The 25,397-nt window shown below is 37.5% G+C and overlaps 1 protein-coding gene across 8 annotated transcripts in view; it reads left to right on the forward strand.

Annotated features, from left to right (window-relative positions):
- arhgef12a (Rho guanine nucleotide exchange factor (GEF) 12a) overlaps window positions 1-25,397 on the forward strand; it is a 76,862-nt gene that overhangs the window by 22,444 nt on the left and 29,021 nt on the right. For 4 of the 8 annotated variants that reach the window (XM_073863249.1, XM_073863251.1, XM_073863247.1 and 1 more), the window contains exons 3-16: window positions 5,561-5,655; window positions 8,427-8,483; window positions 13,531-13,629; window positions 17,260-17,309; window positions 17,648-17,705; window positions 17,787-17,956; window positions 18,366-18,440; window positions 19,319-19,384; window positions 22,395-22,502; window positions 22,656-22,784; window positions 22,872-22,970; window positions 23,040-23,150; window positions 23,225-23,323; window positions 23,751-23,793. In XM_073863249.1, the coding sequence (XP_073719350.1) occupies window positions 5,561-5,655; window positions 8,427-8,483; window positions 13,531-13,629; window positions 17,260-17,309; window positions 17,648-17,705; window positions 17,787-17,956; window positions 18,366-18,440; window positions 19,319-19,384; window positions 22,395-22,502; window positions 22,656-22,784; window positions 22,872-22,970; window positions 23,040-23,150; window positions 23,225-23,323; window positions 23,751-23,793 (1,259 nt within the window). The remainder of the gene's footprint in view (window positions 1-5,560; window positions 5,656-8,426; window positions 8,484-13,530; window positions 13,630-17,259; window positions 17,310-17,647; window positions 17,706-17,786; window positions 17,957-18,365; window positions 18,441-19,318; window positions 19,385-22,394; window positions 22,503-22,655; window positions 22,785-22,871; window positions 22,971-23,039; window positions 23,151-23,224; window positions 23,324-23,750; window positions 23,794-25,397) is intronic. The other 4 variants (XM_073863250.1, XM_073863254.1, XM_073863252.1 and 1 more) reach the window with 4 other exon arrangements.

Genomic DNA, 25,397 nt, shown 5'->3' on the forward strand with positions numbered 1-25,397 from the left:
TTTTGGTCTGAAGCATGGTAGACGATGATGTACATAAAAAATATGCCTGGTTATTGTTTTTAACCCATATAACCTTAAATATAAATAACTACTAGCTTAACTCGTATAAATTTTAAATATTGTTAGAGAGAAGTAAATGGTCAGTAATAAAAAATAATCAAGTTATGACCAATAGCACAAATAAATACAATATAACAAACATACAAACGAAGGTTGGTCTGTAGTTTTCAGTTGCAGTACAGAAACTGAATAAAGTAATCAGATAATACTGCATAGTCTTTACTATGTATAAATTGAATGAATTCTCATTAAAATTACAAAAGTTATTCAAGGAAATTATGATTTTCTTTGTCTGTGGTTTGATTAACATTAAAAACAACATCAGGTTTATACTCTAAAAATGCTGGGTTGTTTTTAACCCATGGCTGGGTCAGTTTTGGACAGAACACTCGGTTGGGTAACAACAACCCAGCATTCTTTAGAGCAGTGGTTCTCAACTCCGTTCCTGGAGGCCCACCGCTCTGCACATTTTGTATGTCTTTCTTATCTGCCAGCCCCAGTTCAGTTCTTGGAGATCTCTGCTAATGAGCTGATGATTTGAATCTGGTGTGTTAAATAAAGGAGACACGCAAAATGTACAGAGCAGTGGGCCTCTAGGAAAACGTTGAGAACCACTGCTTTAGAGTGTACTGTCACTTTAAGTGCATGGATCCAATATATTGTTACACAATCATTATATTTCTCAACTGTTTATATTCATTTAATGTGAAAAAGACTGTACTACTACTATAATCACAGCATTTTGAGATAACTTTGTGTTAAAATGCTCAAGTACAAGCACCGTCTACAAAACGTATCAAACAACTCATGAGTATTGAGATCTGTTTTGCTTCTTTTTGTGTTTAAATATTTCAATTGGCCAATCGTGACTGTTGCATCGCTGCTAACAACACATTAAATTTGTAATTATCTTAACCAATGATGCACAAAAAATCCCTTATGTGTGCAGTAAATATGGTAACTTTGTAATAAAATTCCAGCAACGTTGGTTCGCAAAAGCGCCTTTTAGAGCAGTGTCTGGTGCAGATTTTTAATTTTAATTGCGCTTGCGCACCTGCGTACCGTTTATGTCCACCCCTGCTTATAGTGCATTGCAAGATATACATTATGTCAGTATGTGTGCTCCCTGGAAATTGAAGATATGACTTTTGCACTGCTAATGCATTGCTCTACCAGTTGAGCTACAGGAACAGGAGTGCTTGTTGCTTTAAACTTGTTATTTTGGCACATTGTTAAGATAAGATGTAATGTTATATGGTTAGCTGGTAATATGTGAAAATCCAGGCTACAGTCTCATAATCTAATTTTGAGATTAGGAAATTAGCATCAAAGTTTAATTTTCATCACTGATTTCACTTTGATTTCTTTGACGTGGCCTTACTTAGTTAATATTAAAGATATAGACGGTTTCATCGGACCCACGTGCGGTGACGCAATACAAATACAAAACAAATGTTTTGGTTTCCTAGGTTAATCAACGTGGGGTTTTTTTGCTTGTTATATAAATAAACTATGTTTAAAGTATTTTGTTGTTATTTATTCTTAGCGGAGTTTACCGTAAGTTACGTGTTTACCACGAAAGCCACTTGTTTATGTTGTTACTGCTGAAACCATCTATAAAGGTTATGTTTTTACAGAATGTTTATATTATGTGTGAAGATTTTATGTATAAAACAGTAAATCACTATATAAAAGACTTCAGATGTTTTTTCACAGACTGAGTTACAAATAAAACAGATTGTTGAGTGCTAATTGGCCAGTGTGTAATATAGCTGTCCCTTATAGGGCTGTAACGATATATCGCATGTCCCATTAAAAAGACCTGTCTAAAATCAAAACGGCATCGCTGCATCGCGATTCTGTGTTTCATGCGCAGCTTGTGCGTGTACCATGGTGTTTTGGTCAGTAAGAAGTCCTTTATTAATCTAAAATCATTATGAGTCTGAGTCTGACTCGTTTATAATGTGCATTTAAAAAAGCAACACTCGTTAAACAAAATAATTCAAAATATTCTTTATTATCATGAAAATACCTGAAACAATCTGAAGAACGGCGATATACATATTCCTGTAGACATTTCCTGGAATAGTGTTTGTAAAACTACTTCTTCTGTGGCACAAAGGGTGTTTCTGCACGAGAGCGCCCCCTGGCTTTTGGATGTGGCGGCATTTCACCGTAATTCATTCAAATTCATTCATTGAGAAAACACGTATTTGCACGATAAATCGTTATAGCCCAAGCCCCTTATATGGGAAAATAACAGCCTTATTTCTGTAACCTGCAAATCTACTTTTTTGCATTATCATATGCAAATCTTCTATGTAACATTTCTTTTCATCCCCCACAAAGTTTAAAGCAAGTTCTCTTTTGAAAGCTTTGTTCAAGAACGAGTTTATTTTAAATCAGAATGTTTTGTTATAAAGTAGGGGAGAGCGGGGTATGTTGTCACACTTTTCACACTGTCTAACATTTACTGAGCACCATACATCAAAATGGTATAAATCTCATACCAAATGAAAGAAGGAAGTCTTGGGCACATATGTTGTATTCATAACATCTTTATATCTTATCTCATTACAGAGTTGTAGACTGTTGAATAGTGACTGTGCACTTGTGACAATTTGCCCCATCGGAGGGTAAGTTGTCACACTAGGGCGGGTAAGTTGTCACACTAGATTATCTAAAAATAAGAACACAACTACTTAATTGTGAATATTGATTTTAATTTTTAAACTCAAACCAAACTGGAAATATAAACATCCGTGCCTGGAGAATCTGGAAAAACAATTATTTCAATCCAAATAATGCACATTTCAATTAAGTGGCAAGACCACTTTACTTTGAACTTTGGTTCAAATGTTCTATGGCTTTCACATAAAACCAGATAACTGAATGGAACGCTGCAGATAACTTGCTTAACTTAACATGTTTAACCTCTGAACAAAACAGATGCCCTGTATGACTAATAGGACTCATCTCCAGAATCACAATTCTGACACACATAAATTGCCTGGCCTGAGGTGCAAGCATCATGGGCCCCATTGTTGCATATTACACATCATACACAGGTCTCCTATGGACGACTCTTTGAAAATGGCTCTACACAGACGAGGAATAAGCACACTTCATCATCTGATGATGACTATTGCATGATATTTCTTCTTTTAGCTGCCTTGTTTTTCATAGGTCCAGATTTCTGCTTCCCTTTCTTTTGAAACAGCTTTTTGCTAGATTGAGGCTTATTCTTTTCTATATCATGTTTTCTGAGCATGTTCGATGTGTTTGTTTGTACAGGGGCAAGTTGTCAGATGTGACGACTTGCCCCAAAGTCATTGAGACAACTTGCCCCATACTTACTTGTGTGCTAATGTTGTCTAAATCTCAAGTTTAGCTCATCATATCACTTTAGCTAAAGTATCAAAAGACACTTTACGGTCTCCTCTATTTTGTGCAAAATAATCATTTTAAACATTCACACCTAACAAAGTTGTATTGCATAAAATGTAAAGTGATTTTTTTTTACTTTTTAAGCAGAAAAATAAGAAAATTGTGCTAACCTCAGATTACAGTGATCTTGACCACATGTGAACAGGAAGTTCACTATAGAAGAAGAAGTCACATAAAGTGGCTATTTGATTTTTGAGATAGAGCCTCTAGTGTTGGAGTTATTAACAGTGTGACAACTTACCCGTGTGACAACTTACCCCGCTCTCCCCCACACAAGTCCAGTTAAAGAATATAGCAAAGGATTGCCAGTAAATGTGTTATACAGTGATCCTCAGTTAGATGCAGGCCTACAAAAGCCTTCTTCTGTGCTGTGTACATGTACCATCACCGGCTGGCCCAGAGAACAGAGTCGCACACAGTCTTATGAGACCAGACCAGAGTTAAACACACTCACCCCACCACACCTTACTGCCTGGATACATTTAGACCTGGAGACATACTGGTGTATGTCGGCTTTTTTACTTTGTCTGGCTTTTTTCCATTCAAAACAGCAGCATGCTGTTGAAGAACACTTAAGGAGTCTCTTAATCAATGTCACAATGTTAATGAATAGGCCTACATTAATGCAGGTACATCTGCTGACCTAAATATTGACAAAGCTATTAGTGATCGCACGGCACGCAACACTGCACAAGACAAACCAATACCCACCACCATCGGTTTGTGCCTTTAAAACGGATCTGAATTACTGCTCAACCTAAATGTTTTTTTTTCAAAGGTCGATGCTGATATTTATAGGGCAGCGTGGTCAGTATAATGCAGATATATGGGTAACATTTGACTACTTCATCTAGGTCGGTGGTTGGGGGGGTGATATGGTGCCAGGGGGCCCTCAGTTTTATGACATTTGATAAAATACATTAATTTATCATAAAGTAAACTTCAGCAAAAAAGGCTACTATGCAGTAATAATACACTGCATCCATTTATTATCAGGGTTCTCACTGGTCCTTGAAATCCTTGAAAGTTTGTAAATCTGGAGGAAATTCAATGCCCTGGGAAGTTTTAAAAAATATACATACATAGATACAGGTCATTGAAAGTGCTTGAATCTATTTTATGCAAGAAGTTTTCTGGAAAAAAATCCATATTAATTCCTGTGTAGTGTAGGATAATACCATAAAAATTCTAGCCTTTTTAAGCACACGTGTTCGCTTTAAATGCTTTTATCTTCTGTATGCAAATGTTGATTTATACCAAAATGCTTTTTGGCATAGTTGTGTTTGACACATCTCTGGTTACGTATGTAACTGTTGTTCCCTGAGAAGGGAACGAGACGCTGCGTCTCCCTTGCAATACTTCCTGCGTCCCTGTAACGGCGTCTTTGGCAATATTTCAGATAGCAATATACTTCCTGGCTCCCGCGTCACCCTGTCTTTGTTGTTAACCCTCACCATTGGTTGAATTTGATATACACATTCAGACGCACTTACCCCTGGAGGCGTCCCCAAAGTGTCACCGCAGTGACGCAGCGCGAGTTCCCTCGAAAGGGAACTGTAACAATGTATCTTAAAAGGTAACACAATGTAAACTTCCTCTCACTTGAAATGTGTCCCAACATTAAGTCCTTGAATTTGAGGGTATTGGAAAGTCTTTAAATTCAAGGACCATTCAAGGACTTTTCAAAGTTAACTAAGGTGTGGGAACCATGTATTATGTTGTATTTGATTTAGATTCTAAGTTTGAGATCATGTCATGAATTTTCTTTGGGGGGGGGGGGTGCGAAGGGATGAACCCTACACAAGGGCATGCCAAAATGTTTGAGAACCACTGATCTATGTGAACCATGGTATAACCATGGTTTAACCTTTAAGTGGATCATTTGGTATCATTTGATATTGTGTTAAATGTGTAATGATCATGACGCCTGCATTAGCAGGTCCCATTGCACCAATGACATATATTGATAAAACACCGATAGTCATATGCATAAATGTATTTTAAGTGGTTAATGTGTTTTATTGACATGGATTTCCCTTATCTGTGTTTCCAGAACCAGTAGCATCCTCAGCAGAGACCACCCTTCTGACAAGAGGCCCAAAAGCGACAAGCTGCCTGGTACCCCCACACACGAATTTGACCCTACAGGTAAATGACATCAACAAACGTTGTCTTTTTACACGTTTTCGTAACACTCACACTTTCTTTACTCATACAGAACAGTAGTGTTTAACTGTACTAAAGGGTGTCCTGAGCGCTTGTGTTTGTGTGTGGTGTGGACTGAAGCGCACTGTTCTTCTCACACAGTCTCTTCAGACTTTAAAATGGAAACAGTTTTCTCCGCACACAGCACAGATGGAGGGCTGCGCCCGTCCACTAACTGCAGTGGAACGACTTTAAACAGCGGCGTGATTCATGCTTGCTGACCATAACCGATGCACATGTTCCTGGCCACAGCTTTGGCAGTTAAAAGACATTGTCAGTTTTCCTTTGGAGTTTCGGCTCTGTTTTTCATCTCGGCTGCTGTGCAGAGAGCCGGAGGAGAAACAGAGTTGGGCGTGCTTGTTAATGTGATGTTTATGGTTGGAAACAATGCGATAATCGTTAATAATTAAAAAACGATTCACATTGTTTGGCGGCGCTGTTTTCATGTTTTAATGAGACTGGCTTGGAAATGAGATGATGACAGAATTTCTTCAGGATATTCTGTTTTTAAGCAGTCATACACCACTGTTGGGGAGTGACGCTATTAACGTAACTGTTTTATTAGTAATGCGAGTGTAGTTTATTCAAGCTACTTTTTCCAACAATTAGCAGTGTAGCATGACAAAACGACACATGTTATTTAAAACACAGATGCTGTTTTTGGATGCTAAAAGCTATATAGAAATCGATTACAACCAGTAACTGATTCAAATTATAAAGAACAAATTTAAAAACAGCTACAAGATTTCGCTAGTCGCATGTCCTGTATACGATTTAACAATTAAAAAAAATTATATCTTGAATTTTAGTTTAATATGCTACAATTTTTTAACGACTTTCTCCAACACTGGTGTATACTGTTATGAGTTATGTAAGTGAATTAAAGGGAAATGCATTGACTGGAGGTGACTGGTGCATGTTGGTTTCTTTTAACTTTCTCTGGTGTTGGGCTCATCTTGTCTGATGCATGACTAACTCATCCTAACCACAGTGTGCTATATCTTCTGTTTTTTCTTTAGAAGTGTGGCTGTTTTATGTGCCAGGTTTTAGTTTGGGTAATTGTTAAAGATGGCAAGCGAAAAGTCCCCGTTGAACAATATCAGTAATACCACAACCTGCTTTTTATGATTAACTTTGCTGTTTCCATCTGTGGTCATACTTCACATGTGCAAGTGTGTTTGAGTGTTATCTATCTTTTTAAACTTTTTACCTCAGACTGTTTACTGGTTATATCTGCATTGGTGCTGATAAATTGCACTTCATTGTTGTCTGGGTTAACACCTGGGGAACCTTTAAAGAGTGGAGAGTTCAGAGCAGGTTAAGCTCTAAAGACTGAAAAGTATTTTTTTGAGTTTCACAGAGAATTTTGACTTGTCCTTTAGTTTGTGGGTACAAATAAAGTTGAAACAATAATACACATAATTGCAATAGAAGTCTACGGACCAAAACATTCAAAACAGTTTGCATTTTAATATTTATTGTGTTCAAAGTATACTCGCAAGACTTTATACGTGAATATGAGGTGCTAAATAATATCAAATGGTCCATCTCACTACTGAAAGTATCTAAAAAGTACATTTAACCTGGAAACGCTCATACTGATTTAATATAACCTCATACACTAGGGTGAAATCCTTGAAAGTTTGTGAATATGGGGAAAAAATTCAAGGGCCTGCTAAGTTTTTTAAAATATACATACATGGATACAAGTCATTGCAAGTGCTTGAATCTATTTTATGCAAGAAGTTTTCTGGAAAAAATCCATATTATTCCCTGTGTAGTGTAGGATAATATAAAAATTCTAGACTTTTTAAGCACACGTGCTAAACTGTTCGCTTTAAATGCTTATATCTTCTGTATACGAATGTTGATTTATACCAAAATGCTTTTTTGCATAGTTGTGTTTGACACATGAATACGTCTCGGGTTACATATGTAACTGTTGTTCTCTGAGAAGGGAATGAGACGCTGCGTCTCCCTTGCCATACTTCCTGCGTCCCTGTAACGCCGTCTTTGGCAGTAGTTCAGATATTTCAGCGATATACTTTCTGCACCCTGTCTTTGTTGTTAAGCCTCACCATTGGTTGAATTTGATATACACATTCAGACGCACTTACCCCTGGAGGCGTCCCCAAAGTGTCACTGCAGTGATGCAGCGTGAGTTCCCTCAGAAGGGAACTGTAACAATGTATCTTAAAAGGTAACACGATGTAACCTTGCTCTACTTGAAATGTGTCCCAACATTAAGTCCTTGAATTTGAGAGGATTGGACCTGGAAAGTCCTTAAAGGTCCTTGAATTTGAAGTTAGCTAAGGTGTGGGAACCCTTGTGTATTTTCTGTAATTTCTTTGTCAAATCCATAAATGTAATCCATAAAAATGTACATGAGTGCAGTAGTCGCATATCTAATAGGACAATTTTGACAACTGTATAGCTCAAGGACACAAAATTTCTATATATAAAAAAACTCTCTAACATGCCTGGCCCTATACAATTGCATTTCTGTAAACAGGATTTTTGTTTGTGTATTCAAACAACCAGTCAAAATTTTCTGTGGTATTCAGCTAAAGGGGTCGATAAAGTTTAGCTTGAAATTTTTCACAAAACAGCCACACTTTTTTGTATTTGTTCCATTGCTTTTTTCATTTGAGTCTCATGTCCTATCTGTGAATGTGTGTATGTCTTGTGTTGAATCATAATGTTGTGTTGCTCAGACGTGCTGGTGCAGAAGAGTGGATTTGTATTGGCTGACGGGAGACCCGAGTCCTGTGGTAAGACGCTCAATCTGTTGCTGTGTTTCTGGCTCAGTTTTATTATGGATAATTATTTCTCAAAATCTCTTTGTAGCTCCATCTCCAGCCATCTTTTCCAGCCACATTGACATGCTTGCACAGAAATGTATTTTGCCCTGTACCTCCAGCACAATCAGGGCTAAAGCTAGAAGTCCTGTTTTATGCGTAACATGCAGTGTACTTGGACGCAAATGTTGTCATTAAATAGTATGCACGCACTGTACATGCAGTACAGGAGAATTTTGTATGTAGCCCAGGAGATTTTGTCACACTGTGCATGTGTCGAACGTCTATGTACACATATGAGTCAAATAAACTATGCTTTACAAGGCTGTGCGTTTGACCGTGCACGTATGTATGAGTACCATACTTTGAGCTGAAGTGTTGGGCCTATCAGCATTTCTTAAATTGAAGCTATAGTTCATCCAAACATTGAAATATTTTATAACTTTGTTAAGCAGCTGTATGGTCAATTCTAAACATCCACAACTAAATCATATAATGTAAATAACAAATAATTATGAGAGTTGTGCTGTTAGTTAAAAATCCAAAATAAATGGCTGAAGGACACGTCAACTTATCAATTTTAAAATCTTGGATTCACTACTGTTTGGTGCCCAAACATACTGCCGAAACGCACAGAAATCAGCACAATTGGACAGCTGAAATTGAGACTTTTTGTGATTTATGTAATTGTTTCACCCAGACATAAAACATTTGTGCCCCACAGAAGAAAGTAAAATATGTTTTGAACAATATTGGTTAATTTTTGAAAGAAACTGTATTTAATTGAGTTAACTGAGCATTGTGGGCTGTTTCCTGATGTCAGTTTCAAATTTACATGAATGCATTTGCAATTTATGACCTTGGAATTGCTTGCACTATGCTTTGGAAAAAGCCATAATAACAGCAATGGACAGCATTATTTTTGATGGCTCAGAATGTAATTGATCGAGAAACACTTTCTTTATATTACATTCAATGACCTGTAACACAGAAGTTTAGCACAACGGAGGTTTAGTTAGAATAGTTATGATTTCACAACACCATCAAATTCTGTCACATGTATTGCTTTAAAGGTGCAGTGTGTAAATTTTAGTGGCATCTAGTGGTGAGGTTGTGAATTGCAACCAATGGCTTGTGGCGCTTTTCCATTGCATGGTACCCCACGGTTTGGTTTAGTTTGGGTCGGGTCTGCTCACCTCACTTTGGCGTGGTTAGCTTTTCCATTGAGTTTAGTATCACTTCGCAGTGGGAGGGATTATAGGCGTGTCATTATATTTACGCTGCCTACTGCTGTGACATCATACAAGTGAGAGCGTTGTTGTATATTCCCATACATTCATTTATTTCTCAGTCTGCCACAAAATTAAAATTGACCACCCCAAATAGATGTTTGCACATGGCGTTTATCACTACCTCTGTCTCACATGACAGTTTCTGTTCAAACACCCGACCCGTGGCGTCAGTCGACGGAGCTCCGCTGAGCCTCATTCAAGTTGCATTTAAGCATATATAATACGGACATGCACGTCGCGAATGTGCCGCCACAAACTGCAAGTCTGGAAAAAACTGTTATGGTGTTCCGGATTCTCAACCTGTGGATGTTTTTCATTGCTAAAAGGGTGTTTGGAAACTTATAGCAGAACAAAGACAACAACATGTTTGCTCGAGACAGCGCAAGCTAGCAGTAAGCTAAAGCTAATATTTACATTATAGCAATGACGCTTCTCTCAGACCAATCAGTGACCTACAGTGTTTTCGCGTCACGTTTGGTATCAGCTCGGGTCGCTTGGAACCCCAACCGAGGTGGTACGAAAAAAAGTATCTGGTACTACGTACTGCACCCAATGGAAAAGCTCCCAAAAGTAAGCCGACCCAAACTAAACTGTGGGGTACTATGCAATGGAAAAGCGCCATTAGTTAACTGCTCACTAGGGATGGGCATAATTAATCGACGATCGATAATTGATTGTTAAGAATTTCGTCGATAACGTTAATTTGTTATCAATTAATTGAATGCATTTTTTTTTATCTAACTCCTGTTTCACAAATTATGCAGTGCGTTTGCGTATGTGTGCGGCGAATCCGTCAAGCACCCGTTGCAGTGCGCTGCTGACTGCTTATTCTGCATATAAAACATTCATGTGATTGACACTTTCCGTGAACACTTTTCCGCATAAACAATAGAACAAAGCACCATTTTTTTTCACAAAACAAAATATTTTTGATATTATTTGACAGACTAGTAAGTGTGGATTAAGGATGTTTAAAATCTCTAGCCTGGTGGTCAGGATCTGAATGGATCAAATCAGCAGTTTTGCAATGCTTTATTTATCTCCACATATATCATAAATAAAAATAAGCAGAGTAACTTTGCAAGTCTACCCTTCCACATTATATATTTCCTACTATGTATGTATATGATTTCCAAATAATAAACGAGAGTATTCAACGACAAAAAGCGTCTCATATGGAAATAAATCCTCACAATATTATTATTTCTCAAAACTTTATGACAAAAATAAGCAACTGTATTCCTACAGTTATTTAAAGATGCACACATTATTCCGCATATAATTTGAATATTATATAAAAGTATTCATTTAACGGCACGTTTCATATGGCAAATAAATATCCTCACATTAACATAACAGCATAATGAAATGAATAAAAAGACAATGAAACAGGATTGAAATATAAATTGTATTATTATTACCGGAAAAAAGCAATATTGCTAAAATAATCTCTGAGGTAAATGCGTCAAAAACGCTGTTACCCGCACAATAAGTCTAAATGAGCAATAACAGTGAAAAAAGCATTATTAGGCCATGTCTCAAAACTTTATATGACAAAATATATTTAAAAGAAATGTATACTTACAGTTATTCAAAGATGCACACATTATTCCATATTACTCCCGTTTATGAGCACGTTTGTCTCTGGCCTCGCTCTGTTATGTAATAGATTGACAGGTGCGCATCTCCGTCTTTCAAACATATATAATTTTGTAATTACTACCTTAGGAAAATTAGCCATGATTTTATCATTGTGAAAAAAAAATTTTTTTTGCAGATAAAAAACGATTTGTATTTCCGCAATTTTACTACAAATAACATGGTTATGGTAGGCTATATTGTGGAGTTGGAGACCATAGTAAATTTGTGTCTACTGTTGTTTTACAACAAATAAAAACGAAAAGACTATGTTAGTATAATTAAACAATGGTAAATGGGGCTCACAAAACGCACGCTGTTTCACACATACTCTGTATGCGGAATAAGCCAAGTTAGCGCTGAGGTACCTGTGCATCCCGGTCAGTCTCCTCGGAGCGGCTGCTTTCGGCGGCGGCTGGACTGACGGTCACCATGGGTTGCGGTCGCGTCTGACCCCAAAACATGTTTTTATTTCTCAAAAAAAAAAAAAAGTAGACTGGTGCAGAAGTTTTATGCGAGTTACTGAAGTTAGTTATTTTTCACGAGGCTTTAATGCCTAATTTGTTATAGCCTAATGTTAGGAAGGCTAATATCTTGCACTTTCTTCTGGCTTGAATCATTTTGAGTTACATTTTGACAAAACCTTTCAGATCTAAGTATTATGTTTTTTTGTTTAATTTAATGTTAAACATGAATCTGTTTTTGTTTTTTATTTTGGAACTAATGAGGTCTCTGTTTAAGAACGCTGGCTCGCAGCTGCAGGTTCCGCTGCTTTAGAGCACCGCACATGCACGCACATATATGTTTGAAACACAGTTTAACTGTCTGCCACAAGTTGATCTTGTAATAAAGGTCTCATCGAGGAAAAACGCTGTATATTTGTATTCATTGCATTTTTTAAGTATAAAAGTTAAATAACAAATTTTATTATAAAATATTAATGATTAATCGATAGTTGATCGTTAATTCTCCCGACGATCGACAAAGAAAACTTAATCGAATGCCCATCCCTACTGCTCACCCATCGCATTTAAAACGCATAGAGAAGCTACGGTAGCCACCACCAGACAAACATGTCATCTTCGGAGACAGCTTCGTAAAAAAAAGTTTGTCCGTTAAGGGCTTCTGTGGAAACATGGCGGCACAAAATGGCGACTTCCATGTTAGGGGACCCTCGGTATGTAGATAAAAATGTCTCATTCTAAGGTAATAAAAACATAAGGGTTCGTTATAAAAGGTCTTTATACACCCCTGATAATATAGATTTGTTTATTATTTTGCATTTCTGTCAAGAGATCCTTCTAAAAATTACACACTGCACCTTTAACTCTGTAATGATTACCACCGAAAATGTATTGCATTCGGCAATTACTTCTGTATTATGTTTGTTTGCTATTGCATTTTATTTATTTTCTGTAATAATCCAGCATTCCACTGTTTTATATATATATATATATACACACACACACACACACACACACACACACACACACACACACACACACACACACACACACATATATATGTACACATATACATATATATACATATATACACACACACACACACACACACACATATATGTACACATATACATATATATACATATATATACACACACACAGATATATATATATATAATGTCGGCATCTTATAGATAATATTTTGAAGGTATTGGTTTACAGTATATTGCTTATTGCTGTGGCCTGAGAACTGCAGTCTTTAATTCTGGGATGTGATTAGATATGCTATCAGTTTTTGAAGCAGTGTCTGTCTGTCACACTAACAGCATCAGGACCACAGCTCCTCTTGCAAGTTTCCTTTAGATTTTAAGTGGGCCGCGTGATTAATGCGTTCATTTTACAACTCTGCAGATTTTAATGGCGCTGCTAACTTTATGACTGTGACTGCTTGCACTTACTCACAATTCCTTTTGGTTAGGTATGGAAGTTATTGCTATTGCAGTCTGCTTCGATGAGCCTTTCTGATTAATACCTCAATACAACATTGACAATCCAGTAAAAATAAGGGTCACGGCTCCCTCCTAATAATGACTTTCTTTCTCTTCTCATTTTTCTCCATTCCTCCAGGGCTGGTTCAGAGATGCGTGATCATTCAGAAAGATGAGAACGGTTTTGGGCTGACCGTCAGCGGGGACAACCCTGTTTTCGTGCAGCTCGTCAGACAGGGTAAGAGAGCCTTTCGTGGGCCGATGTGATTTGGCTGCAGGTCAGAAATTGAGCTGATGTGCTCCAACAAGCGTTTTCTCTTGATTGATGAGATATCTCGTCAATGACGGGGAAAGAGTTAAGGACTTGATTATCATAAAAATATTAGTTAACAGATTTGAGACTCTTTAGCTGCAAAACCAAAAAAGTGCATGCAAGCTTTTTGGGCAAAAAACAGTCCTCTTCCTTGGCAGGACTGTGGATGGGTGCAAAATCATTAAAGATGCAGCTGGAAAAATTGCAAATGATGATAGGCAGAATGTAAATGTAAAAATTTATAAACTTAATAATGCATTAGGGGGCACTGTGATGCTTGTTGCTGCCACATTCGGGTTGTATTCAGGTCTAAGTACTTACAAGGAACCCAAGTTTGTATGTGATCCACTGTCATTTTCCATTCGTCTTCTGGGCACTTTGAGGATGTGGCATTTAACAGATTCTGCCAACTAATATATATGAATAGCCTGGGTGCCAGTTGTTTAAAAGTTTAGTCTGGATCAGATCGTTTACATGCACAGAATAAGCAGATAACTAAAAAAATCTGCTTATTATAGAAAACTGTTTCATGAGTTTATATGCAAATTAATAAACCGGCTATGCAGAAACATGTTTCTTGTGTCTACATGTGATTTGGAGATTTTGGAGAGTCAGGTTTCTCGCAGGTAGTGAAGTCACCACCTATAGTACATATAGTTGTCAAAAAAACAGATGGTAACTCTGTCTTAAACTATACTGTTGTATCTCTTCTCGTGCCTGCAGAACCTGTAAATGTAAAATGAGCTCTATTATAACTGCTTTAGTCGAGCTGAGCCTTTATGCATTACTTTGTGCTTAGTTTCTCGTCTGACGTTTATCTTTTATACGCGGAGACATGCGCGCATGAACAAAACTGTGAGAAAGCCGGTTAAGGTGTTTACATGCCACGCGAAATCGGGGTAAAGAGCAAAAAACTACCTGTGCTGATCGTTATTTGCTTGCGTCATTTATGGGCTTTCCCGATAACATGACCCCACATGTTTATTAAGGATAATGCGTAAAGGGGATCGCACACCGGCCGCGCAGCTCAGCGCAGCGCCGCGTCGTGTCGCGCCTAGGAGAACTCGGAGGTATTGTAAACCGGAAGTGCACATTAAATAGCGCGAGCTTCGTCAGATAGCGTCTACTTCAAAATGTTAAATACGTTAGCAGCCAATGTTAATCATTAATGATGTGGGACACATATGATGTTATTTAATGTTAAACTATGTGAGTGGTGCTATGTGGCGCGACAGGGATTTGAACAACTTCCTGAGTCACAGCTGGGCGGCTCGGACAGGCGCCACCTGTCGGCGCCGGTGTGCGTACACTCATAGAAAACAATGTGTTACATTTTTTTTAGAACGGCGCGGCGCTGAGCTGCGCGGCCGGTGTGCGATCCCCTTAAGACTCTGCATGTAAACGCACTCAATGTTGACTATTATTAGCTATGTAAAAAACAGCAAGTAGTTTGGTCAGTATAGGGTCACTAAGTGTTTTTACTTGAAGAGACAATAAATCAACACACCTTTCACTTAATTTTTTTTTTATATCAATTCAACATTCAGTTTTTGGCCCACAAACAACAAAAACAAATATTGATTATGCACAAACACATTCATAAAGAGGCTGAATGTCCGGTAGTTTACATTTGTAAAGATGCCGCTTGTTAAAACTACTTTTGACTGTTTGGTGTCCTTAGAAATACCATATGATTGTAACCAATATGACAGTTCAAGTTAATATTTACTTTGTTAAATATAAAATGTTAAATTTGATAATGACTGCTGTATAGACCCTTTTACTGTTTGTACACAACGATGACGTGGCAGCGTATGCGCACGCATTTAGGCAATGGAAGTATAGTAACAACATTTTCAACACAGCTACCAGATCCGTGTACTATAGTGGAGTGGATAGAAGACGTTAGCAGATGGCCAAATATAAAGTTGCCAGATACACATACGTATATTAGTATATTATATTAGTGCAACCAAAAGCAACAACCAGACATTTTGATGCTGGGAAACCGTTTTAATAAACTTTCTGAGTTGCTTACACGTTAGAACCACTGGGGAGCAACACCACTTCTGTTGCCTAAATGCGCGTGCAGGCTATTTGATTACGTGAGCCAGTGTTTCCCACAGGATTTTGAGAGACTTTGTTTTAGTGATGACATCACCTGCTAATTAGCATATATGTGACGTCATCATGCCGTGTTTGCGTTTGATCTAGTGTTGGCACCTGAAATATGTTTCACTTCTACTCTTTGATCTGTATCTGTATTTGATCTGTATTATGTATCAAATTATATTTTAAGCCGAATTAAGCTGTTTTAAATAGTGAAATAAAAATGTAAATGGGAATCATGAAAATTCTATTTGTGGGGGCCAGTGTTGATTCTGTGGTGGGCCACCACAAATAAATCAATGTATGGGAAACACTGCGTGAGCTGTAAAAGGGTCTTTTTTTGGGATTTATATAAGACTTTTTGTCTTAATTGACTGTAAGGTTTAAATGGTAGCTTAATGTTGTACTTTAAATACTTTATCATTATAAGGATTGAACTAATCAAGTTTCAAAAAAATAAAAATACATTCATCAATATTACATGATAGAAATGTTGTATTGTAAAAAATGTTTTTTTTTTTATAAGTTTTATTACATTTTTGTTCCTGAAATCCACCCATTTGCTGGGTTCAGAATAATCCTAATTTTTGGGATCAAACACATCCCAATCTTACTAAGTTTTTAACAACACAAAGTGACGATTTGATCCAGATCAAAACCTAGATTGGATTTTGTGATCCAGTCAAAATTCAGAATTCAATTTTTGTTTTGAACTACCCATTTTGAAATTTTGATGATAGCCGAAATCCAAATGGATTACTTTTTAACAACTGGCCCCTGGGGCCAGCATTAAGTGGATTGGAAGCAAAAGTATTTGATGAACATATATTATGTGCCGATAGCATTCGGTTAATGTCATTATCTGATATTTGACGCAGGTGGCGTTTAGTGGCTTTTGCATTCGAGCTCTTCACATACATATATACAGCTCTTCATATACATATATACAGCTTTTCACATATTATTTATTTATTATTCGTGTGTTAGGGACTACTGTGTTGATTATAGTTACATTTATTTTGTAGTATGCAATTTTTGTTCCCTGTATTTAGGTCCCAGAATATCACAGACTTGGGGTGAGCTCTTTTGACTTTGGGAATTAAATAATAACCTAGCAATACCATCGCAACATGCTAAAATGCATTCAAAACACTGAATAGCAACTCCTTGGCAATCACCCCAAACCCTTACATTGTGGCAGCAAGTTTTGCATTGGCGGGCACCACTTAATTTTGTTAAAATGCAAAAATTGAGTTTATTAAATTAGATGTGTGTATATCTCTTATATGTGTGCGTGTATATAACTTTAACTCATACAAGAACACCTTGCAGAAATGCCCACACAGACTTTCATCTTGAAATCAAATGTATATGTAGTATATTTTGTACCTTCTATGACATAGATTTTCTGCACACGTTCAAAACTCCTCCTCTCTTTTTCTATAGATGGAGCTGCCATGCGTGCGGGTGTTCAGACTGGAGACAGGATCATTAAGGTGACAGTCTTACACATGCAGAATTACAGTAGAGTATTATTTCTCCCTGCCCATCCTTACTTTCTTTTCACAACTGCAATTTCTGCATCTGTCTGTTGTGCCACCTGCTGGTTACTTAACAAACCTGCATTTGTTCACTTGGAGGAAATTATTTGTTTATTCATTCAATCAAAGACTTTTCACTTATTTGCTTAAAAATTTCAAAAAACATTATTATTAGTATATATGTTTTTTTTTTCAATGAAATGTTTTGATGTAAATGGTGAATTTATTGACAGTCACTTCACACACCTTTAACAGTTTATTAAATTCGAACACATTTATTGTTTTTGCTTTAGGTGAACGGGACATTGGTGACGCATTCAAACCATGTAGAAGTGGTGAAATTAATCAAATGTAAGTACAGTATCAACTATTTTCCTAGTCAGAAGCACCTTATGTTATCCTCAATGACCCAGGTATATTTGTTTATTGCAGCCGGCTCTTATGTGGCCCTCACAGTATTAGGCAGACCTCCTGGTTTACCCCAGATCCCCCTCTCTGAGGTGGACATGGGTCTTGGGTCACCAGGGAGTTTTGGGGACACATTTGTTACAACCCCTGACTCTTACAGCCCATCAGTGCGAACCCCCTCTCTCGTATCATGGGTAAGCAGAGATGACTCATTTTTATACACTAAGTTGTTTCCATATGTTGATATCATATATTGTATATTTTCGTTTATCGGCCAGGGTTTAGATTAATCCAGGACTTAGTTATATTAGGAGATTTAAGCAGTTTTTATAAGCATACCTTACAAAAACAATACTGGTGTGTTTTATTCTCATATATTTTTTTCCTTATTATGTTTGACTGAAATCAAACTTTGATGCTCCTATCTCATAGTTACATTGAGACTTTAGTCTGGATTTCACATAAGATTTTACAATGGTCACACAAATATAGTTTTAGTTTTGATTTTACTTCCTCATATCTCTCATACTATTAAATTACCACATCCAATTTTATCATTTGCTCCTCCTTTCATCTCAACCCGACCCACTTGTGTCTTTACAGGAAGAGAACAGTGTTCCACACAACCAAAGATTGGACAACAAGAGGATTGTGTCCAGGGAGCATCAGGACATGCAGGTCAGAATCTAAATATCCAAAGTTTCATTTGAAGTCAAAACATAACATTGTTCTCACTGTGGTTTAAGGTGGACACACGCGCTCCTTATATTATTTTGACAACGTGCCTCTGTCAGTAAAGTGTGAGTTTGTTAAGTTGAGATGTATTGTTGCAAGAATGACTTAAGTTGATAAGAATGAAACCTTTCCTGTTGAGGTAATTTACAGCTTTTGTCTACCTGATAAGTAAACAGGCAAGCCTTAGGCTCCGCCCACCACCTGTGGACAAAGTGCTGTACCACCTCCTTATATTTTGTAAACAAAGATCGTCATTCTAAATCTCCTGGAGAAATAAACCAATAAAGCTGGTTTGTTGGAATGCTTGATTCTGATTGGCATTTGTGCAACATTTGCAAGTTTGTTATTCCCATATAACAACCGCTCAAAACTGCTAGCACACGGTAACCTTGGATGCTGCAAATCATTTTGACAGCACAGTTTAATATTACACCAAATTAAATATAAATATGTATTTTAAAAACATATATGACATTATATTTATTAAACCAAATAGTGTGTTCATGACACTTGAACGTCTTGCCTAACCCAAAACCTTTAAGTAAATGAGTTTTCCTTGCGGAAGGTCTGCTTTGAAAAATGAGTAAATAAAATATTTCAAATCAATATTTAATGTTTCTTACCTTACTTATGAGGTAAATAGCTGTGTAATAAGTCCCTTCAGTGTGATACTCCGCTTCGTGTCGGGTCCTAATCACACTGTCGGGACTTATTTCTGCGATAACAACCGGCTGCCTATACATTATCCCTTACTTAAAAGATATAAAAATGTCTCAAGTTTTATCATACTCAAGTTCTGTTTTAATCTGTTTTGCCTGAAGGATGAATACAACAAAACTCCCAAACCACTACAGGAAAACCAAGAAGCTAAGAAGCACATTCCACATGTATGCGATTTCTGAGTTCTTGTGACATTAACATCACAAGCATCACATTACACATTTTTGCTATTATTGTTAACCAGCTGGTTTAAAGGTCTTTTCTATTTAAAGTATGAACTTACTTGCTTTCAATTTCATACAGGTGCAACATCAAAGTAATAAATCTTGTAAGACTTTGGCCAAATGGAAAAGTTGTTATTCATGCCAATAACTCAAAGGGATACACCCAAAAATGAAAATTCTGTCATCATTTGCTTATCCTCATGGTTACAAACCTGTATAAATTTCTTTGTTCTGCTAAACAAAAATTGAAGAAGATTGACTATTGACTTGCCTAGTAGGCATGGGCCGAATGAGATTTTGGCGGTATGCTAACCTTAAAGAGCACCTATTTCATTGCAAAAAAAAGACGTTATTTTGTATATTTGGTATAATAGAATGTGTTTGCGTGGTTTGTGGTTAAAAAACACATTATTTCCACATACCGTACATTTTTGTAGCTCCAGATTTCCCTCTCTTTCTGAAACGCACAGATTTTATACAAAACTCATCGATTTGAAAAGCTCTGTGTCCCTGATTGGCCAGCTAATCTGTACGTTGTGATTGACATGAATACCTCTGACGTCAGCCGGAAATGTGACGCTCCTTACCATGTTTGAAAGATTTGCTCAAAATGCAAGGCTGACAGGAGTTAACTTACAGGCTGTGAGTCCGAAGCGGGAGGAATTATGATAATGTTGGTCTTGTCTACATCACCAATCCCATGAAGTAAACTGTTGCCTACAATCCGTGTGTTTGTCCAAGAAAAGAGATTTACGTTGGAAAGATAATTTGCGTCATTGTTTACTATGAGGTTTGTACCTTTTGCATATCGTTAACATGTACGGGACTTATACACACCTACACACCAAAGAAACTGTAAAATCGTGAATCGGACCATAAAAAAAAAAACACGGTTTAATGGTGTTGCAGAGTTGCCATGTGTTATTTTCAAATGTCTGCGTATACAAACAACAACTTGTTAACTGGACATTTTATTTTTAAGCAACATGTATGCCAATTACAAAAATAAACCTTTAAATGATAATATTCTTTAAAAAAAAGGGTTTGTAATATATATTAAATGTAAACATCAAATTAATTTTATGTCTTGATGATTTAATAAATACCTTAAAAACCCAAAACAGAAAATTTGAGTGGTCTTGAAACCTTGACTCTTTAGAAAAGGCATGGCAGTTCCTGGTCCTGGGGGGCCGCTGTCCTGCAAAGTTTAGTTCCAACCCTAATCAAACACACCTGAATGCCATTTCCAAGTTATCCTGCAGCCTTTGATTAGATTTCTCAGGTGTGTTTGGTTGGGGTTGAGGCCGGACTTTCCAGGACGGTGCCCCTCCAGGACTAGGAGTGCCCATCCCTGCTGTACTGTGAGTTCACGCGAGAGCGTCAAAAATGGCCAGAAGTCATACATTTTCTATGAGAGCCAGCATCGAGCAGCGTTGCGTCATGGACGGTGTGAGTGTTGATGAGAGTTGAAATCAGCTCAACTTTATAGTAATGAGCTATGGCATGGTTTGGCGGCAATCAATCGGAAGGCAAAAACCTCCGCTTGAGAGCATTCCAGAGAATGCATTCGAGCATCAGAGCGTGGCAGGGCTCCCAGAGCTTTTTTGACGCTCTTGCCGACGTAAAGTTAGAGCCTTGGTATATCTTGAAACCAGAACCAGGCCATGCCTATTACATAGTAAGAAAATATGTTACTATGGAAGTTGCTGAAAAATGGTTTGGTTACACTGCAAGGGGTGATTTTCGGGAAAAAAATGTCTTCGTATTTTTGTCTTGTTTTCAGTAAAAATATCTAAAAAAAATTATGTTGGGATGCTTTTTCTTGATGAGCAGTACGACCCTAGGGGAATGAGTCTGGTTTTTGGACCAAAAGTATCACATTTAAAGGGGCCATGGCATGAAAATCTGACTTTTTCCATGTTTAAGTGCTATGATTGGGTCCCCAGTGCTTCTATCAACCTGGAAAATGTGAAAAAGATCAACCCAGTAACTTAGTTTTGGTAAACCATTCTCTACAAGCACATGAAAAAATAGTTCGTTGAAATTTGGCTCCCCCAGTGATGTCATAAGGAGCTCTTATTATAATAACACCACCCCTTAATCTGCACTATCCAACAACAGCACTAACATTTAGTGCAGAGAGAGAGAGAGAGAGAAAATAATTCACAGCCCAACTGAGTTTCAATTGCAACAATCCACCATCATTGTGATTAGTGTTTGCATTTCATCAGCTCATTTGCATTTTAAAGGACACACCCAAATTGGCACATTTTTGCACACACCTACAAAGTGGCAATTTTAACATGCTATAATAAATTATTTGTATGGTATTTTGAGCTAAAACTTCACAAATGTGCCCTGGGGACACCAAAGATTTATTTGACATCTTAAAAAATTCCTGTGACATGGCCCCTTTAAGTGATTTTGGCCATAAAACAAGCAAAAAAAATCTGCCAATGGGGTAAGCAAAATTTTCTTGAAATTTTCTTGAATTTAGTGTTTAAGAGAAATGTTCAAGATTTTTTGCTTACCCCATTGGCAGATGTTTTTTGCTTGTTTTATGCACAAAATCACTTAAATGTGATATGTTTGGTCTAAAAACTTGACTTATTTTCTTGGGTCTTTTTGCTCATCAAGAAAAAGCATCTTAATTTAAGAATTTTAAGATATTTTTACTGAAAACAAAAAAAATGCAAAGAATTTTTTTTCTTGAAAATAATTTTTTGCAGTGAAAATATCTTCCTTTTTGTTCAGCTGGTGGTAAGTATGAACCATTGAGGGTGAATAAATGATGACAGAATGTTCATTTTTGGGTGAACTGTCCCTTTAAGAATACTAGAAATCAGCTAATGTAACAGTCTTAACATATTAGCCAACTAATAAAGAGAAGCTAAAAAAAAGTTTGTTTGCATAGCATTGTGTCACATGGATTGAGTGTAAATTTGTGCTCTAGGAGGGTCTGGATCTCAGGAACAGTGAAAATGGATGTTGGGCGGATGAGGATCATTCGAGAGGAGACCTTAGCCCTGATGGTTTATGGAGTGGAAGTTCAGTGGCACCTGTAAGTGTCAACACATATTTATTTATCTCACTTAAATAGTGACACTTGTTGTGTGATCATTGAGTGGATAACAGACTCTCTCGTATGAAGTAGGCCAGCACTTCTTTATCTCTTGTTGTTTTTTGTGTAATTAATAATGTTTGTAATGTGCAGGTCCATCGACGGTTCTACCCGGCCTCTCCGGAGAGTCTAAGAGATTCCAATTGTTCCAGTCCAAAAAGCACGCCCAGAGATAGCTTCAACTCCTGCCCGTCCCCCGAGGTCGATGACGGATCTGACCTGGTAAGAACCGACCATGTTCTTTCTGTGCAAAAGACCTTGTTGCCTAATCTCAGATCAGGGTGACACTTTCTCTTCATCCTGCTGCAGGATTTTCATTCCCAGTCCAACATAGCTAGCCCATTGTCCAGGCAGACTATAGACATCATCGCTCCCGAAGATGAAGATTTTATCTCAGACCAGGAGCAGGTACTTTGAGATCCTTTGAGAAATGCAATTCTTGGTCATCCAGATTTATAACCCGATGCGTTGTACCAGGTGAACGGCCAGTGCAGCTGCTTCCAGAACATCGAGCTGCTCAAGGATCGCCCTGCTCATCTCGCGGCCTTCCTACATTATGTGATCTCACAATTTGACCCTGCGCCTCTGGTGAGATTTAGCATCCAGATTTCTTATCAGTTTCATGCTTGATATCTCGTACTGAATCTTACTCATGTCCACAGCTCTGCTACCTGTATGCCGACCTCTACAAGCACACCAACTCCAAAGAAGCACGCCGGATCTTCACAGACTTCCTAGCGTTCTTCATAGAGCGGGGGGCAGTAAGTGAAGTCTGTTTTCACACCTCATCTCTTTTTGTTAAAATCTGTCACTGTCTGCACTGCCCTAGTGTCATTCGTCTATGGGCAAGTTGGGGCAAGGGGGCCGGATCCGCTCTCATCAACAGTATCTTTTGTCCTGAGAGGTGTGTTGGAGGGTTGCTCCTTTCCCAGCAGCCTCAGGGTCAGGAAGCTAACATGCTCTCTGACAACCCACGGTCATCACATATTGTTATTCTCAAACTCGGCGTGCATGCATTTGTGATTTTACGCAAATGTACCCCACACCAAACTTTGTTCTTGTGCTACCACATTTTTCCCCAAAGCTCTGCAGTTTGTCACCTTGATAGTTTGCGGATGTTTTGCAAGAAAAAAAAACAAGTGCTTATTTTGTCAAACCCTAATTCAAGCTAATGTTTTTGCTCTACAGCATTTGAAGGTCGCTGTGCCCGAATCCATCTCCTCTGAACTCGGTAAGCCTTGGGATCACTCCATTACAGAACTATTTTAATGAAGGAATACAACTTGTTCTCGCCCCGGCAGTGTTGTTTTTACATATGCTTTTGTACTTTTCGACTGCCAACCGCATAATCATACCTTAGCTCCTGGTGGGAAACCTGTAATTGTCCAGAGAACGCAAACCCATTTTAACATTCGCATTGAGTGTGCATGTAATTATGGATTTAGCTTCTGAATAGTTCGGTCACTCTGCCCGTGTGTCATGTTGACATCACTGAAAACATAACATGCTGAATGCTGTGTATTCAACCAAGTGAGGGCCTTTTATGTTTTCTTAAGATAAATGTATGTGTCCCAGTAAATATATTTGCATTATGTGCGAGGTGTATGTACAGTACAAAGCTCTAATATATACAAACACAGCTAGCTTGACAAAATTGTCCATATTTTATTATAGAGTTGTCGCAATTGGTCGATAGAATCGGTGGCGTCGATGCTGATAATTAGTAGATATTAATATTTTTAATCAATTTCATAATTTTACGTTTTAAAGGAACAGTATGTAGGATTGTGGCCAAAATTGGTATTGCAATCACAAAACTTGTGGCTAAAACTGGTACTGCAATCACAAAACTGGTGGCCAATACACAAAATAACAACATAAACATTAGTTGAGCTGCAACTCCACTTTATAAATGACAATATCCTGGCCAGAGTACTGTTGTCAGTGATATTAAGTATTTGAAATGAAAATGATTTCTTAATGTTTAGTGACATATAAGGGCCATACCATGATTAATTGATATACATTTATAACATACTGTTCTTTTAAATTTGGTTCTCACGTTAAAATAACAACCGCTTCCTTCTGTCTGTCACCGTCTCCACCAGTCGGCTCAGCCTGCCTTTTTCAAAGATGATGGATGAAGCGGGGTCCAGGGCAATGTCGAACGAGTTAGTTTGCAAACGTTTTCAAAGGACGAAGGGGTCTTAAGTATGGGAGTACTTCAGATTAGCTGTTAATAAAAGGCTGGTTTGTAAACTCTGTAAGGTTTCGTTTGCATATCACAGTGTAGTACCAGCTCGATGCATGAGCATCTGAAGAGAAAACATAGAGACAGAGTGCAACGTAATCTGAAAACCACGCCCACCGGGGGGAAAACAATCTATCCGTCTCCATTGACTTTGTACTGCACGAGGCTGCCTCCTATAGAGGACTGGGAGTGTAAAAATGTATAGTAAATAAATATATTTATGTACAAATAAATATAAAAAGCAAACATAAATGAGTATTGCAACTTTGATTTCTTTATTTTTGTATTAAAATATTTTTAAAACATTTATTTATTTCTGTATTTGATTATACATTTTTATTTATTTTTTTTTTAAATTCCACATTTATGTATTTATTTATGTATTAATGTTTACATTTTATTTTTTTACATTTATTTATTTATTTATACATTTATTTATTTCCACACGTATTTATTTATACACTTCCGTGTCTAATATGTTAATGAGGAGGGGGCGTGTTTTTCTTCAGCCATAGTAATGGAGCACAGAGTGGCAATGCTTGTGTAGACACGTGTTCTGAGGCCACAACAGTCACATCTTTTGC

The sequence above is a fragment of the Misgurnus anguillicaudatus genome, chromosome 24 (genome assembly GCF_027580225.2).
Source record: "Misgurnus anguillicaudatus chromosome 24, ASM2758022v2, whole genome shotgun sequence".
In the NCBI taxonomy this organism is placed as follows: Eukaryota; Metazoa; Chordata; class Actinopteri; order Cypriniformes; family Cobitidae; genus Misgurnus; species Misgurnus anguillicaudatus.